The 24540-nt window shown below is 31.5% G+C and overlaps 1 protein-coding gene across 1 annotated transcript; it reads left to right on the top strand.

Moving 5' to 3' along the window:
* Positions 1-87: 87 nt before the first annotated feature.
* Positions 88-24499, top strand: LOC140055211 (uncharacterized). Its single transcript, XM_072100467.1, has 27 exons — positions 88-170; positions 582-1390; positions 1818-1891; positions 4954-5056; positions 5642-5721; positions 6839-7058; positions 7288-7487; positions 7740-7916; positions 8160-8351; positions 8643-8873; positions 9007-9218; positions 9320-9506; positions 9675-9779; positions 9967-10192; positions 10398-10573; positions 10810-11455; positions 11717-11923; positions 12043-12186; positions 20673-20875; positions 21266-21356; positions 21445-21707; positions 22029-22290; positions 22376-22614; positions 22706-23260; positions 23576-23711; positions 23833-23943; positions 24106-24499. The coding sequence occupies exons 2-27, from the start codon at positions 623-625 to the stop codon at positions 24316-24318; spliced, it is 6021 nt and encodes a 2006-aa protein (XP_071956568.1). The 5' UTR covers positions 88-170; positions 582-622; the 3' UTR covers positions 24319-24499.
* The last annotated feature ends 41 nt before the right edge of the window (positions 24500-24540 follow it).

The raw sequence follows: 24540 nt of genomic DNA on the forward strand, positions 1-24540 counted from the left end.
CAAACTTTGTCGAATCGATCGTGTGTGATCTTCTTCCTCCACCCTGTTGTTGTGCTGCTGAAAAAAGTAGCCGCGATAAAAGAGAGCGCGAGTGTCATGTCTATTTAAATGTTTTAGCATGGAGTAGCCTAGCTGGCAGAACGACGATGCTGACAAAAGAGAGATAAGAGGTAAGTATGCACTAATACAATTCATACTAGGCCTAGTTAGTAGACTTAGTTTTGTGGCATTCATAGTTTTATACACTATGGTACGTGCATAGCCTAGCTAGGCCGGAGTTAGCCTAGTCTCTAGCTGAATCCGACTGTCACTAGTCAGGCCGCCAGGTCGGGTCCAGGAGGTGGACTGTTCTCTGAAGAGGCAGACTGTAGTGCTAGGTAACCGTATGGAACGCCAAAATATCAAAAATTTACACAAATAAAAAAAAGTATGACTACTAGGACTATTAACACTAGGAACTGGGCCATAATAATTATTAATATAATTACTATGCTATATCATTAGTTAGTTAGTCAAGTTTTACCACTGAGTGACTCAACAAAGTCATTTGACATTAATAAGTTTGTTTTCTTATTCTGCAGATGGATGGAGTATTATTGGTATTACAGTACATCTGATAAAAATGGAATTTAAACATAAAAGAATTCCTGGAAGGACTGTTTCCAGGGAACTCTTCAAAAATCACGAAACATCAGCAAGGAACCAAAGAAGTAGACGGAAACATCAGCAAGAGAATGTTGGTGTTCCATTAGAGCTAGCGTCAAGACAGTCTTTAAACTCTAGGCAAAATGTACTCTCATCATCTGCACTCAAAACATCCGCACTCAAAACATCCGCACTCAAAACATCCGCACTCAAAACATCCGCACTCAAATCGTCTGATGTTGATAATTTAAGTGCTATTGCAATTCAATCTCCAAATTCGTACAGAAGTCATTGTGCGCATTATGACTGGATGAAGCAGGAGAATGCTCCTGCTCTGTCACGGTCCATGCCAATGACATTAAAAGACCTCCACGAAGGAAATGATGATTGGAGGAATCCTGAAGAAACCCAAAGAACCTTCAGCAATTCTTCAAGGTCAATGACATTAAAAGACCTAGAAGATGAAGATTACGTCAGAAGGACGTCTTATCACCACTCGCGACCTCTGACATTGGAAAGAAACTTACACCATCAGGAGATGAGAAACAGCTACCACTATTCAAGCTCCATACCAGTTAATACCTCTTCGCAGACATCGCATAGTTCCTGGAATGAACAACCAGATTTATTCCTTCCGGATTATTCCCAACGTCTAAGTAATCTACTTGTAGATGATATTGATGCTAAAGCAATTCAGAGACAAAGTCCATCACCAAGAACGAAACTTAAAAATCTTCTATACATGGTAAGTGATTGCGAGTTTACTTATATGTGATAGGTCAATAGAAAGCACAAGGTTTTATTAGGTGTAAAGTCTATACTTTGTTACTGCTTCAGTTTCTTCAATTTTTAATTAAAACATTTCATAATAATTATTGATTCATATCTGATTCAAATCATTTATACTTCTCAATGACTTAAATGCTTCTTTGTTTCTGTTGTATAGTCCTTTTATTATAAATTGAAATGGTGGTCCAACACTTTCAGGCAGTTTTGTTGTAGTGTTGCCTTTGCATATATTTTTCCACTTTTCAGTAGTTTATTTTTAATAGAATAAAGTTATGTTTGTATAGCAATTTAAGTGTCATAGACATTCAAGACATTCAAAATTGTATGCAAATATTTCAGAATGTAAGTTAATCAGATTTGTTTATCTTTTTTTTTTCATTTAGAGTGATGATTGTGGTATGACGTCTAGCACTGTAAAGTCAACTAGTTTATCACCGCCGGCAGGATATGGTCAAAGGTATGTTTGATTAAATAGTATAATTAAATTAACAATAATACACAGATTGTAATTGTCAACTGTACAGTATCACCGGTCTAAAAAAAATCCTTTCTATCATCTTTTCAAATAAAGTTGTATGTTTTTCCAAAATAAACCCATAAAAAATATTGTTGGGATAGTAATGGCAAAAGAAAATCAATATTTAAGCCACTGTACTGCTGTAGTACTTTACAGTAATAAACATGGTCCTTTTAGTTTACTCTTAATGTTTGGTGATTTACGATGTAGGGAGAATGGTAAAGGAACGGGGTGATGGGTTAGTGTTTGTTGCTATGGTGACAGTATTGTGCACTTGGTTGTTTTACACTCCAGGAGATTAAGCAATAAAATAGACTCTAGTGAAATTAGAGGTCAACCTGACCTTAACTGGCTTTTTAAAGTTTAATGATATTATTTTTTTGTAGTAAGAATTTATATTAAGTATTACTTTAATATTGTAAATGGTATACGAGCACATTAATTTAGGAACATCTTTTCAACATTATCACCACCACTAAGCAAATGTGCAAATTCATGTCAATATTTAATTAAATGATGGGTGGAAATACAAACAAAAGTTTACAAAGAGATCATTGTTGTAGATCTGTAAAAACTGGACTTGACAACTACTATTGACAGACTTAGACTATGCTTTAAACAAATACCGTAAAAGAAAGTACAAACTTAAAACTCACTAAGTGACACATGTACACATCGTAAGTCAACATTGAGCCTACAATGATATGAACGTTTAAGTAAATACAATATTTCCATAGACTACAATATGTATTTGGTTAACTGATGTATATATGTGTGTGCTGGGTTTTGTTATATAGAATACATTGTAGAATGCTTATTCCCAAAGGGCAGTACTCTCGTTCAAGTTATGTTGGGGGAATCATGGGATGGACCACCATTGGAGATATTTTGTTATGTATTTTTCAAATTTCAACTGTACAGTATTTCATTCGTTAAAATGTTGCAGTTGCTTAGTTGCAAATATTATTGAAGATTCTAAATATGCTAAGTGAAAACTAAAATGTTAACAGACATACAGATAATTAAAAGCTTTGTCAATATGTAGTACAATATGGTGGATACAAAACAAAACAAAGATTTTTACAAATATACAGAAGAGTATTTTGATTCCATTTATATAAATATAAATAAAAGCCTTGTCAAAATTTAGTAATGGTAGATACACAACAAAACAAAGGTCTTTATTTACAGTATATTTCAGTTGATTACTGTTATTAGTGATGTAACCAACGTGTCTTGTTATTTGGAAATGCCATTATTAATTTGGCAAATTGAATCTGCTGCTGCCTGGGGCTAGTTCAGCTGAGTAAATCATGTTCTTCTCTCAGAATAATTATGGTAATGGAACGAGATTGGTTTTTGTCTCTGATTGGAAGCTCTAAGGAGATGGACTTTAATGCTGTAAAACAAATGAATACATTAAGCGCAGTGAATTTCTGATTTTTAATTCATTAAACATAAAATATTAATTTGTTTTTGACTACAATAGTGTAGGTATAATCTATTTTTCTTGTCAAGATCGCTCATCCAATAAACAAAATACAAAAACAGAAAGTCGTCATCATTATATTATTTATTATTTTGCTTATTATGTGTGTTTATGTTTATTTAAAATCATTAAATTATAGTGTATAAGAACTACATACAGATGTTACGACTACGAGTATAGAAGGTTTTACAATAATTTACTTCCATGGTTTTTAAGTTTCATTTTTCAACAAGAAATTGTTTCATGCTATTGCAATACAAACAATAATACATATATTGAATTGTTACAAATATTATTAACATTAAAAATACTCCAAAAAGGTTTAACTTTAAACATTCCAACAATGATGAGAGCAAAGGATATCATTATTGGTACATTAACCCATGGAGGTATTGATTAAACAGACAGATGTTAGAATGTCATTGATACCTTAAGTTGGTCTCTTGCATTACAAGCTAATTAATGCCCAGTGTTTGTATGCCAAACATTCCAAATGAATGAGTGTAAACGAACAGTTTCTGCTGACAACACTATCCCCACTTGCCCTGTGGGGGTCAAATAGTGTTTAATGAAGCGAATAAAATTTCATATGCACCACAATCCATGGAGGCTCAAATATTATACAGTACCTCCATAAATAATAATAATCTTTATTGTCAACAAAAATAATTGACAAATGGTGAACAGAACATCAGCATTATATGTCTTGTCCATTAAAAATTGAAATTTGTCAAAAGAAACTCTTACATGATAACATTCATATAATATATTCCATTGGGTAGCTGCATTTATACACTGCAATATGCAGTAATAACTGTCTATTGTCCAATGGGCTATATTAATTAACACTATCCGATATTGCTATTAACACTATCCGATATTGCTATTAACACTATCCGATATTGCTATTAACACTATCCGATATTGCTATTAACACTATCCGATATTGCTATTAACACTAATAGTACTTTTCCATTGGATTTCACATTATTGATTTTGAAACAAGAAATTCACATGTTAGATACATAATATATAAATCATAAACAATAACACAAAAGTGTGCATTTCAAATATTAATAAAAGGTCTTTTGTTTGTAAGAAAAATATCCGTTTATTTTGATATTTGATATTGTTTTTCCCGATCATTGCATTAATCCAAGTTACTAATATTAGCATTTTCTATGATACTGTTGTAAATGCCTTCAGGCTATGTCGGCTTTGTTCTCACAAGTTATTCACAGATGGTAGTATGGGTGCACTATTACCGTCCATATTTCTGCATTGTTTTACAGTATATAAATCCAAAAGCAAAATACTGAAAAAATGACAATGCTGTGGGTATCAGTGGCTGGATCTCAATGGAGATACAAATGAAAAGCTAAATCAAAACGATAAAGTAAAACAGACAGAAAAGTTAGCATAGCTTTCGGGCAACACTTAGCCCTTCATTTATTCATATAATTATATATAAATAGTTTCTAACTTTGTGTGTTTTTTTCTATAATTTTTATAGAAAAACCAGTCCAAGACGAACTGCATCACTTCTGTGGGTTTTCAAGTTACTTGATATTTTACATTGTGTACCACCTGAACAACACCAGCAACTCATTACCAAGGTATTCTACACATAATTGTCAGTCATCTACTGAATATAAATGTTAAGGTTTTTCGAGAATAGGAGGAGAGTTCATTTGGTACAACATTCAAAGAACTATTGAATTGAAGATGATCGACTAATCTTATCTCTATATTTTGTTCTTTGATTAGAGACGGCGTTACGTTTTTCAATGGTATATACTGAATATAAATGTTGGGTTTTTTTTTAGATTCAAGAAATAGTCCATTTGGTTAAGCAATCATGTAAATGTCTCTGTACTCAGCCTTAATAACATAAACATTGTTATGTTTGTTCATCCAGAGAGAAATAACATGTTTTGCGAGTTTTGTATTTAATATTTACTGTATTAGTTGTATGTTAAAATAAAGTGCATTGATATCCAATTTGGATAAAGTTGACAGTTTGAAAGAGAGAGGTGTACAGCCTTAGATAGTGGAGACTGAAGCTTAGGAAAATCATAACATCTAAAGTATGACTCATAATGTATTCTCTTGGGACTAATGGATTGGATGGCTTTGCATAATGTTCCCAAGTGCCTCATCTATTTTTTTATCTGATTTTTAAAATGAATTCATAATTTTAGGCGTATTGGTTACGAAGATGGCAAGCGTATGTAAGGAAGGTGAAGGGAGAGAGACTGCTGTTAATTGAGCAACAACAACGGTAATATACATCAACAGAATTTGATATAAAATACATCTTTAGGCACTTTTAATTAAACTAGTATTACAACAATCTAAACAAAGATATAAATATCTTGCACTGCCAATAAACAAACACAAGGTCCAACACTAACAATAGACCACCTTGTTAAGTTAGAGGCTTAAAATATTGGCTCATCTTCTATACTAAGTAAAGTATTGTTGTGCCTTGTTATTATTACTTATTTAAGAATCTTAAAGCTATTGTTAAGTATGGTACTTAAAATAAAATAGTCAATATTTGATATTTGCTTAGCTTTCAAACGTGTTACTTAATACAAACTTTGTAGAGTAAACAAATTATACATTTCAGCGTCTTTTTACTTTATTTAAAGTCAAGTGACCTAGAAATCTCGCCTAGGACTAAGTATACCAATGATTCTTAAATGGACCCTATAAAAAAAAACAAAAGAGGAAACTATTTTAGAAAAAGGAATGTCTTAAGATTGTTTATATCACAAATCTTTGCAAGTTCTTGGAGTAATTAAGAATTACAGCCTTAAGCTCTGTCTACATTATCAAACTTGTGATGTGCCGATATATGGACACGATGTCATACCACTATCATAATTATTTGGGTATTAGATGTCCAAAATTAGTACTTAGTATCATTCCTTATTTCAACTTTGACATATAATTATAAATTTATGTTCCAATTAAATTGATTGTATAAACATGAATTCTGATGTTATTAGCATTCTCATCATTCATTATATACAGTCACCTTTCACCTTCATAAGAACCCATTATTCTAATCTAATTAATGTCTTTCTTCTTTGTATTGGAATACAGAGATTATTTATTTCATCATCACGATTTTAGTAACTTGGATGATGTCACAGATCTTAATCTCTATTCTATAGTATAATACTTTAATAGTTACCACAAAATGTATTTCATTTATTATTTCATGCCTACAGTATCCTTACCATGAAAGCCTTCCACATATAATGTAATATATTCACAATTTAGTATTCAATTTATTTGAAAAGTTTTTTTAATTCCCAATATGATAACTCTACAATTTAACATTTACCATTTAGAACGTTAACTGTACTGAATTTATGTTCTTTTTCCAGTGCAATTGACTGCCATAACAAGAATCTAAAACTGAGAGTACTCAAGTCATGGATGCTAGTTATTATACATAAGAAATCAAAGGCTGATCGTCTACATGAATACCATCTAAAAGCAAAAGGCTTGAAATCTCTGAGTTATTGTGTAAAACGTTCTCAATTAGATGAGGAACAAGCGGTTGATTTCTATTTGTCTGGAACCCTTAAGTCTTACTTTGCCAAGGTATGACACCTGTTACTGTATATTTTATTGTAATATATATATCCAATAGATATTTATATATATATATTGTCCTATAAAGGATCCTATATTTAATAAAACACACTTGTTAATGTATATTTATTTTTATATTTTACCCCCCAATGCATATCAATTTTATATTTTATCTTTTCTAAAAAATGCCAGTATTGTGCTTAGAGAGTTGTATTTAAATTGTTTTTTTTTTTTCTAGTGGCAAGAACGATACTATTCCAAGAGGCAACATCAACTGAAAGTTTTCTTTCAAAAATGGAAAAAAGCAAAACTGGATAAAGAACGTCTTCGTATTATCCAACATTTTAGTTTCAAGCAAACGCTTTCAAAATTCTTTGAAAGATGGAAAGAACAGTGCGAGACAAACAACAAAGAAAGAATCGCTTCATTATATTACAAGTATGTTTTGTCTATTAGTATTTAGTACAATTATTGAAAATTTAATTTCTTTTGTAACAAGGAAAAAAGAGTTTGTCTAGAAAAGTTAACCACAGTCGTGCAGTTTCCTTAAACCAGGTCATTTTATATGCAAAGCTCTATAATATAAATAAAATTTTGCTATAATGTCATTTTCATATTTATTATTTTAAATCAAATACTAAAATAACAATAATTTGAATCAATAAGAACTATCTTTTTTATTTCCTGTAGAGTGTTACTTCTTTCAAGATATTTCACATTGTGGAGAACTGCTGTTGAAAACAATAGAAAAGCTTATCAAGATGTTAGAAAGGCTACAACCTTCCATAATTCAATGATCACAAGAAGGATGATACAAGATTGGAAAATACAGACAGCAAAAGCAACTCTTTCTAAGATGCATTATCGGTTAGTTTCTCATAATATTTTTTCTTTTTAAATTTCATCTATTATCTCTGTCTAAATTATCAAACTTGACAAAAAATTGTCATGTGCTTAAATATGGTAGTGAAATATCCAAATATGGTAGTGATATGACGTCATCGTGTCCATATATGGGCACATCACATGAAGTTTGATAGTGTAGACAGAGCTTTAGAGTTGAGAGTTTTTTGATACCCTGGTACTAATGATTTTCTTTCTTTTAAACAGTAATCACCTTTTGTACAAAGTGTTTTCTGGTTTGAAAAGAGCAGTGCAAGTGTCTAGAGTAGAACGCCTTGAAGATAACAGTAAAGCCATGGAATTTAAAAGATTATGGCGGTGTCGACATTGCCTAGCGACATGGAAAAGGACACTCAGTCAGAAGAAGTTTCAGAAACAAAAAGAAAGAAAACAAATTAGGTACAGAAAAATAGACAGACTTGTCTATTTAACTACTCATGTCATCTACTACTTTTTTTTTTAATAAATAGTTTTGATAAGTTGTATTCATATTCATTATTTTATTGTTTGTTTTTAGTATTTTGTCTTTTAATTTATGTTTTTATAGATTATGAGGCTTTATATATTGTATTCATTTGTCTAATTGCATGTTACATTCAACCAATCAAATTTCATTTTTAAATTGTTGTTTAAATGACAATAAATACTATTGTATCAGATTTAATTTTTTCTGTTATCAAATTCCTTTAGACGTGCTTTTCAAATTTGGTGCTTAAAGTTACAACGAAACCACATCCAAACACGACTCGTCTCGGCTCTTGCTAACAAGAATCTTTTGAAGCGATACTTTACAGTTTGGTGTACAAAGGTCAAAGAAGCTGAACAACGACAAATTGGTGCTATTTATTTACTTAGAAATTTAAGGATGAAAATTGTCTTCCAAAAATGGCTGCAGATTACTAAAAGAAATATTCAACTCAGGTAGGTCATTAAAGCTTTATCAGAAATAGTAGATGCTGAATCCATTCCTTTACCTTTCCAGATTTAGAGGATTTGCTTTGTATAACATGTTTTATTGTAATCAATCAATAAATTAATCAATCAATTGTCACAGGGAAAAACTTGAAGGATTTCAATCATCAAAGCAAACATGCTGCAAACACCGGATTCTCATTGGTTGGAAGTCTTTACACCTGGAACATCAGAAGTGGTCACTAAAGTGTGCAAGAAATGCATGGAACAATTGGGTGTCACTAGTCAAGCAGAGGAAAATGGAGCAGATATTCAACCAATCACAGAACAGAGTAGAGAATCGATTACTAACAGGTGAGATGTAAATATATTTTGGTACTTTAGGTTATTGTGGTCATTTATTTATTGTCTATTTATTTATTGTTTTAAATTAATATAAATAAATTCTGTTTTAGTATTCTTCAATTCTTGGCTTGCTGCCAAAAGACGAATAGACTTGAATGCAGAAAGAGCATTGTCATCTAAGAAGTGTCTGCAACGGAGCCTACTACATCAAATGCTTCTTGACTGGCAATTGAAGACTAGAAAGTCAAAGGTCATTGCTCCCATGCGGCTTCGTCAAGACAAGAAGCTGTTATGCAGGTAAAAATAGAAATGGTTTCCTTGAATACCATTTTTGTTTTTAATGAAATTAAGATCCATTTAGAGTTTGCAACAAATCAAAAGCAAACATGCTTCAACGAAGAAAATCAAATGTTTATAAATTAGATATATATTTATATGTATAATACATTTTTTGATTGGTTGCAGAGTATTTACAGCCTGGTCAACATGGTCAGCTACAAGTTCTGACCGTAAGCAAAAGTTGATAGTATTTCAGCAACGCAAACTTAGCAAAATATTCATTAACTGGAGGTAATCATTTTATAATAATTTTCTGTACTTTTAGTGGCTTGCCATGTACTGAATTTTAAAGGATATAAAAAAAGATTTGTTTTCAACTATGGTGTACTGCAAACTTTACTAGTGGTTACCTTTAAATTTAATCTTCATTTGCTTCATAATTGCTTTTATTAATACCTTTAATTTTTCCATTCTTTAGATCACAAGTTAATTTATTAGTTAAAGAAACAGAGGCAAAGGAGAAATTGTTGAAGTTGAGGATCCGTCAAGTTATCTGCAGTTGGCGTGCTGTTGTCAGTCGTCGCAAAAAACAAGTTGAGTTCGTTGACTCGACCCAGAAGAGAAAGATGAATCAATTGTATTTCACTTGGAAAGATACATGTGAACGTTTGGAAATGAAAAGACAGACTAATAGAGGCAATGATGTATGTTCTTTATATAAAACTGTTACTATGGTAGAATCCATTCTTTGGGACACCCTTATTAGGTGCACAAACAGTATGTTTTAACACTATGGCCAAATGTCAGAGGATACTTAGTTGGTCTTGAATGGTGTCCCCCTGTTTTACAATATGCTCTCAGTCTTGTTTATTTATGCTTTGCTCACCTCTTCCAATTTTTTTTATTAAGGCCCGGAAGTATATTATGAAGATGATGACCTTACGCAATTGGAAAAGAGCAATCCAACAACAGCTACATCAGGAAACTGAAAGTTGTCAAAGAATACAACAATTGCAGGAGTGCAACAGACGAAATGCTGCCCTCTCTGTCTGGAGAAGGCAACTTAAATGTCAAAAGCTGGCAAGGTAAAAGGGATATTGATATTGTATATTATTAATTTAAAACATTAAACTCTATCTACACTATCAAACTAGTTTGACCAAAAAAGTGTGATATGCCCAAATATGGTAGTGATATGGCTATATATGGTAGTGATATGACATCATCATGTCCATATATGGGCATATCACATTTTGTTGTCACATAAAGTTTGAAAGTGTAGACAGAGCTTTATATTTAGTGTATCATTATCTTCCAACAGAGCAAAGTGTGATGAGTTTCAGATACGTCACTTACATGGCGTGTTTATCACATGGCACCAACTTACTCAAAATGTACTTCAGGATTCCTTCTCACGGTTCTCTATGGCGGTGCTGTCTCAATGCCTGATAGAAGATAGTGTTGATGGAACTGAACGTAGCAGCAGTGATCTTGCATACCAGAGTAGCCCTGATGGTTATTGGAGTAGGTTACCTTTGGATGAGTCTAAAAGCTATTTTGAAGATCAATTGAGCCAAGTTGATGTGATTGATGGGCCAAACCACAGATATCAGATGACAAGACTGCAGTCACTTCAGGAGAGTGTAAATAGCCCAGCTCTTAGGATGAGGTCCCAGAGTTGGTCTTCAGGCCAGCAAACTTGGATGTCAGAAGTAACTTCAGATCTGAGGTGTCATAATGATGACCAGGTGATAGCAGATTTCAGATCCAAGACAAACCGTATGTTTCCAGAACAAGCATCTGGACTGTTTGTTTGCAATGAGAGAGGAGATGGGAACCATTTGCGTGACACCTGGTGGTGCTTAGATGACAGCAGAGGGCGCTCTTCCAGCTTAATTCCTTCAAGTGGAACAATTAGCAGTAGAGAAAACTCCGTTCCTGGTCTTCCCAGTGAATCCTACACTGTAGTAAGTCAACATTGAATTCATATTTTTTTCTTAGATAGATTTTGACTTCTTACGATACAAATATTAATTTTTTTTAATTCACATTTCAAATTTACAATATTGAAATAGCAATTAATAAATAAATTACAAGTACATTACAACATATAAAAATTACATTAAAATATTGATAAAATGTTATTTAAAAATTATAAAACAATCAATGTTTTGTGTTATCTCACTAATTATTAATAATTACAAATTATCTTTTGATTTATTTCTTAGATTAGGTTACAGAAGATTATACGACATTGGAAGCACTGGCCAATGAGCATAGCGTTTAAACAATGGTGGACATATACCAAAGACATGAAGATGCTTAGAGAGTCACAGCAGCAATTGCAACTACGACAAAAACAACTACATCAGAGGGCTGTGTTTCCATATTGGCTTCAACAAACGCACCTTATGAGACAAGCAAGGGAGCACTATGTAAGATACTATAATACACCTTGTATTGATTTATTCATGGAGCAGTAAACATGAAAATGTTTTCGCCATAAACTCACAAACATTAATTATTTGTATTGTATGTACTTTTCCATTTACAGAATGTTGTGTTGATGTCAAATTGTCTTCATAAATTACTCAATTATAAGCAGCAAAGACAAAAGAAGCATGAAGACACCGTAACCGCAAATAACTTCTCACAACGGACACAACTGGGGAACTCCTTTGACACATGGAGAATTAAGGTATGCCAGTTGTGGTAACTGAGTGGTTATAACACTTATATCATACAGAAAGACACAGGTTCAAATCCTGCTGAGACTCCCAGTCCACTTAACTGTAAATGAGTATCTCGTTAATACTAGGGGATAACACTTTGTGAAAAGGAATAGGCCACCCTAACACATATACATTTTAACAGCTCATACCGTTACATAAATAACAACACCTTTGTTTATTTAAGTTCTATATACTTGTTCTTATGTAAAAGGGTCCTACAAAAAAACGAAGCTACAGCTTTTTTATGCAGGATCCCTGTTCTCAGTTGTACTGTAATTATGATGTACTGTAATTGATGACTAAATAAATGTGGAATAAATGAAATGAAATTCAGAAGTTATACAGGACTTTATTTGTATTGAACTGTATAACAAGTATTTATGTATACTGTATATAAAAGGAATAGGCCACCCTAACACATATACATTTTAAGAGCCATTGTCTGTAAAAATCAAAGATTTGGTGGCAGATGTAAAAAAATGGATTTCTCTCAAATTTTTACCATGAATAGACATTTCAATAAAAAGCATATCTACAACATTCATTTTAATTTTTAGCCTCCGTTGCCATGACAACGGTCAATTATCCAAATTTTGATGTTTTTGCCATTTTTCACAGATTTTCTATAGTGAAAAAGTACAAACTTGTATACTTATTTTAACCAAAAATACTTACAGTATACAGTTTTTGTTTATAGCAGTGTAAACAACATGTATTGAGTTCCATTTAATGTAGAAAAAAAAAAAATTACAAAATGGAGTTTGGTTGATACCATTATTTTAAAAAGGGGTGTTTTTAAAAAATATTTTTTTTTATAAAAGTATACCTCATAAACGTACCTATAACTTCCAAAGTGGTGTTTTTAAATCAATGAGGTTTTTTAATTTGATAGTCAATAGGTTTGTCAACAATAATCACGAAAAAAACACTGGGGTAAATTTTGTACATAGGTTTTGTGTTGCCAGGAAAATACAAAAAATACAAAAAATATAACTAAATATCAACAAACAAAACACATGAAACACAATTTAAATATGGCTAATCCAATAATAAAATGTATATGTGGCTTGTCATAATGCTACTAGAGTCATACGAATAGTTTAGATAAAATAGGAGAATGTGTTGCCAGGTTTATTTCAATTAATTGCCAGAAAAACAGTTTGCATTGAAATATTTAGTTGATGGAAAATAATGTTAAACTTGGAAATAATTGTGTCAATGGTTTTTATAAATTTTTAAATCTATTTTGTGTAAAGAGATACAGAAAGACCTCCCAAAAAATCTGACCTTGTAAATAGGTCATTTGAGGTCAAAAGGGGTCAGAATGCAAAACAGGACAGGTCCCCAGTTTACTACAACTATTAATGTTTGATCAAAATTTACAAGATAGTTCATAACAATTATCAACAATTTTCATATTTTACCTATAGTGTTACCTTAGCAACCATTTCTATGTGTAACTAAGGAAAGTAATTTAAAAAAAACGTAAAAAATGGCGTTTTTATAAATACAAAGAATTGATTGTATTTGTAATTTTTCTCAATTTTACTTCTACTACATTCCATTAATGACAAACTTGACCTTGTAAATTCATTAATTTTGAGGTCAACATTTTACCATAGTAACAGTTTCTATGCAAAAATTTCAAAAAAATAAGGGGTTTTTCATAAATACAAGACATTTTTTTTACATAGTTTTACATTTCTAGTTTTTGCCAAATTTACTTTAAATACTGAATCCTAATAATCTCAGAAAGAAAGTCTTGACGAATCTGAATAAAGGTAAAAAAAATGACCTTTAGTGTTATCTTAAACCTGTTTACGTAACAAATGATATTAAAAAAAAAAATTAAATATGGAGTTTCATGAAAAAAAATATTTTTACATATTGAGGTCAAATGACATCAACCTATAGTGTATTGTAGCAACTGTTTCTATACGTAACTAAGTACAATATTTTTAATATGGGGTTTCATGACTACAAACAATTGATTACATAGCTTTACTACCTTTTCCCAAATTTACTTATCTACTGAATCCCAGAAAATGTCTGACCTTGGGAAAGGGTAATTTGTTGGGTCAAGTTATGTCAAAATGTATTATTTATGTTATCTTAGAACCTGTTTCTATGCGTAACTAAGGATAATTGTTTTTTACATACAGTTGAACCTCCCGTAAGTGGCCACCCTCGGGACCTGGAAAAGTGGCCGCTTACGGGCGGTGACCCCTTACGGGAGGTTCTGCCGATAAAAGGCCAAAATCACTTATTATGGCTATATACGATATTCTTAACGAAACGAGCCTCTCAATTTCCAGCTAATTGTAGGCCTATTATTATTTATAATCAGGTGGTTTAGTATTTTTTAGCATTTTCAGACAAATTTTAAAAACTTTTATCATATGAAAAATGGTCGGTCAAAATCTGTGTAATTTTCTCATCTCTTCACAGTAATGTTTTTAAAACCTCTTCAAAATAAAGCTAATATATAAAGAAATACAATAAACATGCACCTCTAATTCATAGGTCCATGCAATAAGTATCACATTTTTCGATTGGCCGCTTACAAAAAATCTCATTTTTAGTATAAAAAGGTGCCCGCAGCTGCTTACGGTAAGCACCAAATGCACTAATTAGATAGGAAGAACAAACAGGCTTTTCAAAGTGCGTCCGTCAAGGGAGGTGGTTGCTGTAAATAAAATATGGGGTTTTCATGAATAAAAATAATCACAGAAGAAAGTGCTTACGAATATGACCTTGTGAAACGGTAATTTGAAAATGCAAATAAGGCATGCCTGCTAATAATCTACAAATTTAAATTTGTATGAGATAAATATGCAAAATCTAAAGAATATCTCATTTTTAGTTACCATAGTAACTGTTGCTATGCATAACTAAGGGAAATTATCAGATAATTATTGATTAATAATTAATACTGAATCCAACCATCACAGTAAAAAAATATAGAATTTAAAACCAATATTTAATAATAAAGTGTGATATTTTACATGCTGACCTTAAATGAAATGAAATTTCAAATCAGGGCTTCAATATTTGTTATGTAGCATTAACATACCTGAGTATATCATTGACTTTTGATTGGTTCTATTTTGGTAACCGCAAATAACTTCTCACAACGGACACAACTGGGGAACTCCTTTGACACATGGAGAATTAAGGTATGCCAGTTGTGGTAACTGAGTGGTTATAACACTTATATCATACAGAAAGACACAGGTTCAAATCCTGCTGAGACTCCCAGTCCACTTAACTGTAAATGAGTATCTCGTTAATACTAGGGGATAACACTTTGTGAAAAGGAATAGGCCACCCTAACACATATACATTTTAACAGCTCATACCGTTACATAAATAACAACACCTTTGTTTATTTAAGTTCTATATACTTGTTCTTATGTAAAAGGGTCCTACAAAAAAACGAAGCTACAGCTTTTTTATGCAGGATCCCTGTTCTCAGTTGTACTGTAATTATGATGTACTGTAATTGATGACTAAATAAATGTGGAATAAATGAAATGAAATTCAGAAGTTATACAGGACTTTATTTGTATTGAACTGTATAACAAGTATTTATGTATACTGTATATAAAAGGAATAGGCCACCCTAACACATATACATTTTAAGAGCCATTGTCTGTAAAAATCAAAGATTTGGTGGCAGATGTAAAAAAATGGATTTCTCTCAAATTTTTACCATGAATAGACATTTCAATAAAAAGCATATCTACAACATTCATTTTAATTGTTAGCCTCCGTTGCCATGACAACGGTCAATTATCCAAATTTTGATGTTTTTGCCATTTTTCACAGATTTTCTATAGTGAAAAAGTACAAACTTGTATACTTATTTTAACCAAAAATACTTACAGTATACAGTTTTTGTTTATAGCAGTGTAAACAACATGTATTGAGTTCCATTTAATGTAGAAAAAAAAAAAATTACAAAATGGAGTTTGGTTGATACCATTATTTTAAAAAGGGGTGTTTTTAAAAAATATTTTTTCTTATAAAAGTATACCTCATAAACGTACCTATAACTTCCAAAGTGGTGTTTTTAAATCAATGAGGTTTTTTAATTTGATAGTCAATAGGTTTGTCAACAATAATCACGAAAAAAACACTGGGGTAAATTTTGTACATAGGTTTTGTGTTGCCAGGAAAATACAAAAAATACAAAAAATATAACTAAATATCAACAAACAAAACACATGAAACACAATTTAAATATGGCTAATCCAATAATAAAATGTATATGTGGCTTGTCATAATGCTACTAGAGTCATACGAATAGTTTAGATAAAATAGGAGAATGTGTTGCCAGGTTTATTTCAATTAATTGCCAGAAAAACAGTTTGCATTGAAATATTTAGTTGATGGAAAATAATGTTAAACTTGGAAATAATTGTGTCAATGGTTTTTATAAATTTTTAAATCTATTTTGTGTAAAGAGATACAGAAAGACCTCCCAAAAAATCTGACCTTGTAAATAGGTCATTTGAGGTCAAAAGGGGTCAGAATGCAAAACAGGACAGGTCCCCAGTTTACTACAACTATTAATGTTTGATCAAAATTTACAAGATAGTTCATAACAATTATCAACAATTTTCATATTTTACCTATAGTGTTACCTTAGCAACCATTTCTATGTGTAACTAAGGAAAGTAATTTAAAAAAAACGTAAAAAATGGCGTTTTTATAAATACAAAGAATTGATTGTATTTGTAATTTTTCTCAATTTTACTTCTACTACATTCCATTAATGACAAACTTGACCTTGTAAATTCATTAATTTTGAGGTCAACATTTTACCATAGTAACAGTTTCTATGCAAAAATTTCAAAAAAATAAGGGGTTTTTCATAAATACAAGACATTTTTTTTACATAGTTTTACATTTCTACTTTTTGCCAAATTTACTTTAAATACTGAATCCTAATAATCTCAGAAAGAAAGTCTTGACGAATCTGAATAAAGGTAAAAAAAATGACCTTTAGTGTTATCTTAAACCTGTTTACGTAACAAATGATATTAAAAAAAAAAATTAAATATGGAGTTTCATGAAAAAAAATATTTTTACATATTGAGGTCAAATGACATCAACCTATAGTGTATTGTAGCAACTGTTTCTATACGTAACTAAGTACAATATTTTTAATATGGGGTTTCATGACTACAAACAATTGATTACATAGCTTTACTACCTTTTCCCAAATTTACTTATCTACTGAATCCCAGAAAATGTCTGACCTTGGGAAAGGGTAATTTGTTGGGTCAAGTTATGTCAAAATGTATTATTTATGTTATCTTAGAACCTGTTTCTATGCGTAACTAAGGATAATTGTTTTTTACATACAGTTGAACCTCCCGTAAGTGGCCACCCTCGGGACCTGGAAAAGTGGCCGCTTACGGGCGGTGACCCCTTACGGGAGGTTCTGCCGATAAAAGGCCAAAATCACTTATTATGGCTATATACGATATTCTTAACGAAACGAGCCTCTCAATTTCCAGCTAATTGTAGGCCTATTATTATTTATAATCAGGTGGTTTAGTATTTTTTAGCATTTTCAGACAAATTTTAAAAACTTTTATCATATGAAAAATGGTCGGTCAAAATCTGTGTAATTTTCTCATCTCTTCACAGTAATGTTTTTAAAACCTCTTCAAAATAAAGCTAATATATAAAGAAATACAATAAACATGCACCTCTAATTCATAGGTCCATGCAATAAGTATCACATTTTTCGATTGGCCGCTTACAAAAAATCTCATTTTTAGTATAAAAAGGTGCCCGCAGCTGCTTACGGTAAGCACCAAATGCACTAATTAGATAGGAAGAACAAACAGGCTTTTCAAAGTGCGTCCGTCAAGGGAGGTGGTTGCTGTAAATAAAATATGGGGTTTTCATGAATAAAAATAATCACAGAAGAAAGTGCTTACGAATATGACCTTGTGAAACGGTAATTTGAAAATGCAAATAAGGCATGCCTGCTAATAATCTACAAATTTAAATTTGTATGAGATAAATATGCAAAATCTAAAGAATATCTCATTTTTAGTTACCATAGTAACTGTTGCTATGCATAACTAAGGGAAATTATCAGATAATTATTGATTAATAATTAATACTGAATCCAACCATCACAGTAAAAAAATATAGAATTTAAAACCAATATTTAATAATAAAGTGTGATATTTTACATGCTGACCTTAAATGAAATGAAATTTCAAATCAGGGCTTCAATATTTGTTATGTAGCATTAACATACCTGAGTATATCATTGACTTTTGATTGGTTCTATTTTGGGGAGGGGAAAGTGGTGGATCCAGAGGATCGACTTTTAAATAGTTAGGGGATTGAAGGCGAGGGTCTAAAAACTTAACTTTATGTCATATCTTTTGCATTGCAATTTTTAACTTGGGGTGGGTGGGGGCTTGGAGAAAGGGGAGGGGGTGGGATGGAGGAGTTTGAATCCGTCTATTCATTGGGGCGATAGTAGCGGCAGTGTGGGTGGTGCTTGAATGCATGCATTCGACACTCTATAGTGGATGATCGACCAAAGTAAAGTGTTGCAGTTTATTTTTTTTTGTGGTTATAGTCGTGGTGGGGGGGGGGGGGAGTGGTAGTCGAAAGTGGTGGTGGATGGGCATGTGGGATCTGCATAGGTTAGCAAATAAAAGAAGTAAACAAATGAAAGAGGAGCTTCAAAATAATAGAGGAGTAATCTGTTGCAAAGATTAAAATTCACAACGATCTTATAATTTATTCAAATTTCCAGAGGATATTATAACCTATAAAACGACATTAAAACTGGGAATTACAGAATCTATAATTAAAAATTAATTTTTTTCTCACAACACAACTAGAACTATATAAAACATTAAGAATTTTTCTGACCAATGAGTTTCAAATCAAATAATCAAAGAAAATAAAATGTTTTTACTAATATACCATGTTTTTTTTTTTATAAAAATGCCTATGTTTCTCGCAACACTGCTTGTAGATTTTAAATTTACCCAGTATTTTATTTTAGAAATCAATTATTAAACATTAGAACTACCTATTTGTAATAAATCAGCTAAAAAAATACACCACTTTGGGTGTTATGGTGAAGTAAAGTTTAGTTGCATTGAACAATTTAAAAAAAGTGAAAAACACCCCTTTTTAAATAAATGGTATCTCCCAAAGTATGAAATTAAAAAAAATTAAAAAATTTGAAACAGGTACACAATGCATTGTTATTATGCATACACTAATTATTTCTTATAATTAAATGAACAACACAAAAATATCGTTCATCAAAGTAGTACCAATATCCATTTTAAAAAACCTTAAAAAAGGAAAAAATTTGTCAAAAACACAAATTTGGCCGTTGCCATGGAAATATACGTGTGAAATAAAAAATACTTCATATTTGATTTCTCTCAACACATATATAGCCATGTACAAAATTTGAAAGAAATCCATTTTTTTGAGTCTGCCACTCTTTTTGATATTTCTTTGATTCTTACAGACAATGGCTCTTAACAGCTCATACTGTTACATTCAGAAGTTATACAGGACTTTATTTGTATTGAACTGTATAACAAGTATTTATGTATACTGTATATAAAAGGAATAGGCCACCCTAACACATATAAGTTTTAACAGCTCATACTGTTACATTCAGAAGTAATACAGGACTTTATTTGTATTGAACTGTATAACAAGTATTTATGTATACTGTATATAAAAGGAATAGGCCACCCTAACACATATACATTTTAACAGCTCATACTGTTACATTCAGAAGTAATACAGGACTTTATTTGTATTGAACTGTATAACAAGTATTTATGTATACTGTATATAAAAGGAATAGGCCACCCTAACACATATACATTTTAACAGCTCATACTGTTACATTCAGAAGTAATACAGGACTGTATTTGTATTGAACTGTATAACAAGTATTTATGTATACTGTATATAAAAGGAATAGGCCACCCTAACACATATACATTTTAACAGCTCATACTGTTACATTCAGAAGTTATACAGGACTTTATTTGTATTGAACTGTATAACAAGTATTTATGTATACTGTATATAAAAGGAATAGGCCACCCTAACACATATACATTTTAACAGCTCATACTGTTACATTCAGAAGTAATACAGGACTTTATTTGTATTGAACTGTATAACAAGTATTTATGTATACTGTATATAAAAGGAATAGGCCACCCTAACACATATAAGTTTTAACAGCTCATACTGTTACATTCAGAAGTAATACAGGACTTTATTTGTATTGAACTGTATAACAAGTATTTATGTATACTGTATATAACAATGCAAACCTTAACATTAAAGTTCAAATTTATTTAAATTAATATTTTACCATTTTATCCAACTTTCATGTACACTGCATTATGATTTTATTTATTTTCTCAAGTCACTTGAAAACCAGAAAATCATTGGTGTTATGGATACGTGGAAGGAATACATGGGTTGGAGCGAAGATGCTGAACGCAAAGTGCAAGTAATGAGGGAAGAACTTAAGTTGGTAACAATCAAAGAATGCTGGTATATCTGGAAAATAAAGCACAAACAACTACAAATGGTTGATGAATATAGGAATAATGTTCTGAAAAGGAGGTATGTTACTAGTTTGTTTAAAAATCTGACTTTCAAGTTCACATTTATTTACTCATGGTTTATAAATATGATTTTATAGCATAAATGATGACAAGAATCCGGCATAGAGAAGTTTACACTTCTGTTTTCGCAGGACCCTTTTACATAAAAAACATAAAACAATAAACACAACATAATAGATATAAAATAAAAAAAAGCATTTCCTATTTACATAGCTAGTGTTTATTATTAGAATATATGGGCTATTTACGCTAATACACAATATGGGCTATTTACACTTACACAATATAAGCTATTTAAGCTTACACAATATAACCTATTTACACTCACCCGTCAAATATTGTTATGTGGAAAAGTTTTAGTTTATATTTTACTTTTGTTATACCCTAGATGTTTGTTAGAATGGTTTAATCAATCATCATTCCAAGCAATATCAAACAAGAACATGCAACAATTCAGGACAAAATATTTGCTTAAAAAGGTAAGGGAATTCCATATCTGTTCAAAAAGCCCATATCTGTTAATTTTTCAAAAAAAAAACATTTTATTTCCATTTAATCCATTTTCAGGCATTTGGCAAGTGGAAATTTCAATTACGAATACATTACATGATGGTAGACAACATACAGTTAAGACAGACTGTACTACTTGGTCAGATAGTAAATAGCTGGCATGAATACACCATGAAAAGATCAAAATTAAGGACATTAGCGTCAAATGGTCAGCAGACATTTGACCACCGCAACAAACGTATCTTCTTTCAGTTATGGAAACATCAGGCACAGAAGATGCAAGAAGCTACACATATTTCAAATTTAACCTCTCTTAGAAGGTGACTAAATTCATGATTTGTATACATATAGTACAATACTTATAAAGTTATAATATTTCTCACAAACATATCAAATGAAAGTATTTAAGGGGTATAGCATAAGTGTATTGGAGTGTTTATTTGTCTTTTTTTTTCTGTTTAGGGTTTCGGTATAAGAGTTCTTTTACTTCATTTTCCGATCCCTTAAACAGCTCCTATTATTGTTGTTAATAACTTATTGTAAATATATGCTTGTTTTTTTTTCCGACTTTAAAAAATATGAATGAAATGAACCCTTTCTGATCCCTATAACTTGCATAGCACCACATATTTTTGTACTAGATGTCTTACCAGCTGGCATCAGGAGGTTAAGAAAAGAGCTGAACAAGCAGCAAGTCTACAACATCTGAGAACGAAGACGACATCAGTTCATTTACGACGGAACTTTCTCGTTTGGAAGAGAGGTACAGAGTGTCAAAGACTTCTAAAGAACATTTTGAAAATGAAGGAGGAATGTCAGAAAAAGGAGGTGATGAAAACATGGAAAGAGTTTATGAAATTACGAAAAGCAGAGAAGCATCACAGACATCAAATTCTTCTAAAAGTAGGTGAAGACATTCAATCTACAATTCATATTTTAAAAAGGTTATTTTATTTGATGTTTTATAATTATGTACGGTTATATTTAGACAATTAGATTATGGAGAGAATCGTTTTTGGTTGAACAGCAAACCAAACAGAGGCTACGTCATGTTGTAAATCATTGGAGGTCAAGAGTAGAAAAAAGTAAACAATTGGAGCAGAGTGTGGTGATGTTGGAGACAACAAGAATAAAGTCAATTCAACAGAGGGGGTTTGTAATTTGGAAGGAAGAGACAAAGAAACAGAAGATGGCAGTATCTCACAGCAGACATATGACAATGAAGAGGTATACATAGAAAAAATGTATACATAGAAAAAGGAATGTTGACACACAAAGTGGTTACTATCAAATTAAATTACAATTTTCTTTTGTCTAGGATTGTCAAGTCATGGTTGAATTATGCTAAACAAAATCATGACATTAAGCAAAAAATAGCAGAATTCAAAGATAGAAGATTACAAGAAAATATGTGGAGATTGTGGAAAGAGAAGCTGAATGAGCGGCACAGATTAAGAGAAGCAATAAAGACGTTAGAAAAGAAGAAGCTAGGCCGTGTTATCCATGCGTGGCATCTGCAGATAAAGAAACAAAAAGAGCTTGTAAACACATGCAAGAAAGTTAACCAAGCTCTTTCAAATAAGAAAATGCAATATGTGTTTAAAAAATGGAAAGAATCCTTGGATGTAGTTCTTGTTATGAAAAGACAAGCAGAGTCAAGCGCCCTCGTGCGGTTGATGTTGCTAAGGCAACGAGCATTCTATAAATGGAAGCAAGTTACGTTGACACGGAGGGCAGTAAAGCATCGTGAGGACTGCCTAATGAGGGCAGTGTTCTGTGCATGGAAGAAACAATTTAAGGAAGATAGGGAACAAAAACAATTTGACCAGGATCTTCAAGAACTTGCAGACTGGCATTATCAAAGACGTTTAAGGTAATGTACACACATTTATCGATATAGCTACAGAACAAAGACATACTGAGATATGAAGTGTAAAAATGATCTCTGTCTACATTATTAAACTTTATGTGACACAAAATGTGATGTGCCCATATATGGACATAATGATGTCATATCACTACCCACATTTGGGCATATCACTACCATAATATTTGGGCACATCACACTTTTTTGTCAAAATAGTTTGATAGTGTAGACAGAGTTTAAATGGTAAAGCTGATAACAAAAAAAATATTCAAAATTATTTTCTTCTCAACTTTAAATTTTAATCAACATTAAATTCTGTAGGAGAGTAATTATAAGAGAATGGTACTATGAGGTGAAAGTCGAAAAATTTAGGAGAAAGCAAAAACAAAATGTGATGAAACAAACATTTAATACATGGACTACGAGGACCAGTCAGTCTCTTATGGCAACGCAAATAGTAAGTCATTATTATGTTGCCATTCTTCATCAATGGTTCACAGTATCAAGAATGTGGGTTATTCTTTATTTACTGTTAAAAAGCTGTATAATATTTTGTTTAAACCCATATCTTGTTTCAGGTTGAGTACAAACTTTATTCTCGATTCTGGAAGCAATGGAGGACAGCTTTTGTGACAAACCATGTCCTCAAAAACATGGATGTGAAAAAAAACAGCCACATATCATCTCAGGTAATTCTGTTTGTTTTTCAAGATCTACTATACATATATATTAATAATTCTAATATGCAAATAGAAGTTTCACAAATGTATTTTCTACTCTATTTCAGGTATTTAATAGCTGGCAACGATTGTCCAGTCTGTTTCACAAATGTATTTTCTACTCTATTTCAGGTATTTAATAGCTGGCAACGATTGTCCAGTCTGCATAGCTATGGGAATCAACTAAGGCAACAGAACTCGCAAGAAGTTTTGAAAACCTCATTTTCAAAATGGAGGGAGGTTTTCAACAGCCTAAGCTCTTCCAGTAATTGTTCTTCCACCCCACCTACAGATAATAACTCTTCATGTTCAAGTGAATTGGCTGCTATTTGGGAATTCCAGTAATAATGTAGAGTATGTTTTTACAGGGAAGGTGTTTGTATTGTGGTAAACTGTAGTTTTGCTATGCCATGTGAAAGGGGTTTAAATAATTGTAATATTGTATGTATATACTTTTATCAGAATTTGTAATAAATATATTCTACACAATTTTAATAAACTGTAAAGAGAAGGAATGGCATTTGTATTAATGGAAAACCATTTATGTATTCATATATTTTTAATAAA

Source organism: Antedon mediterranea, chromosome 7, assembly GCF_964355755.1.
Source record: "Antedon mediterranea chromosome 7, ecAntMedi1.1, whole genome shotgun sequence".
In the NCBI taxonomy this organism is placed as follows: domain Eukaryota; kingdom Metazoa; phylum Echinodermata; class Crinoidea; order Comatulida; family Antedonidae; genus Antedon; species Antedon mediterranea.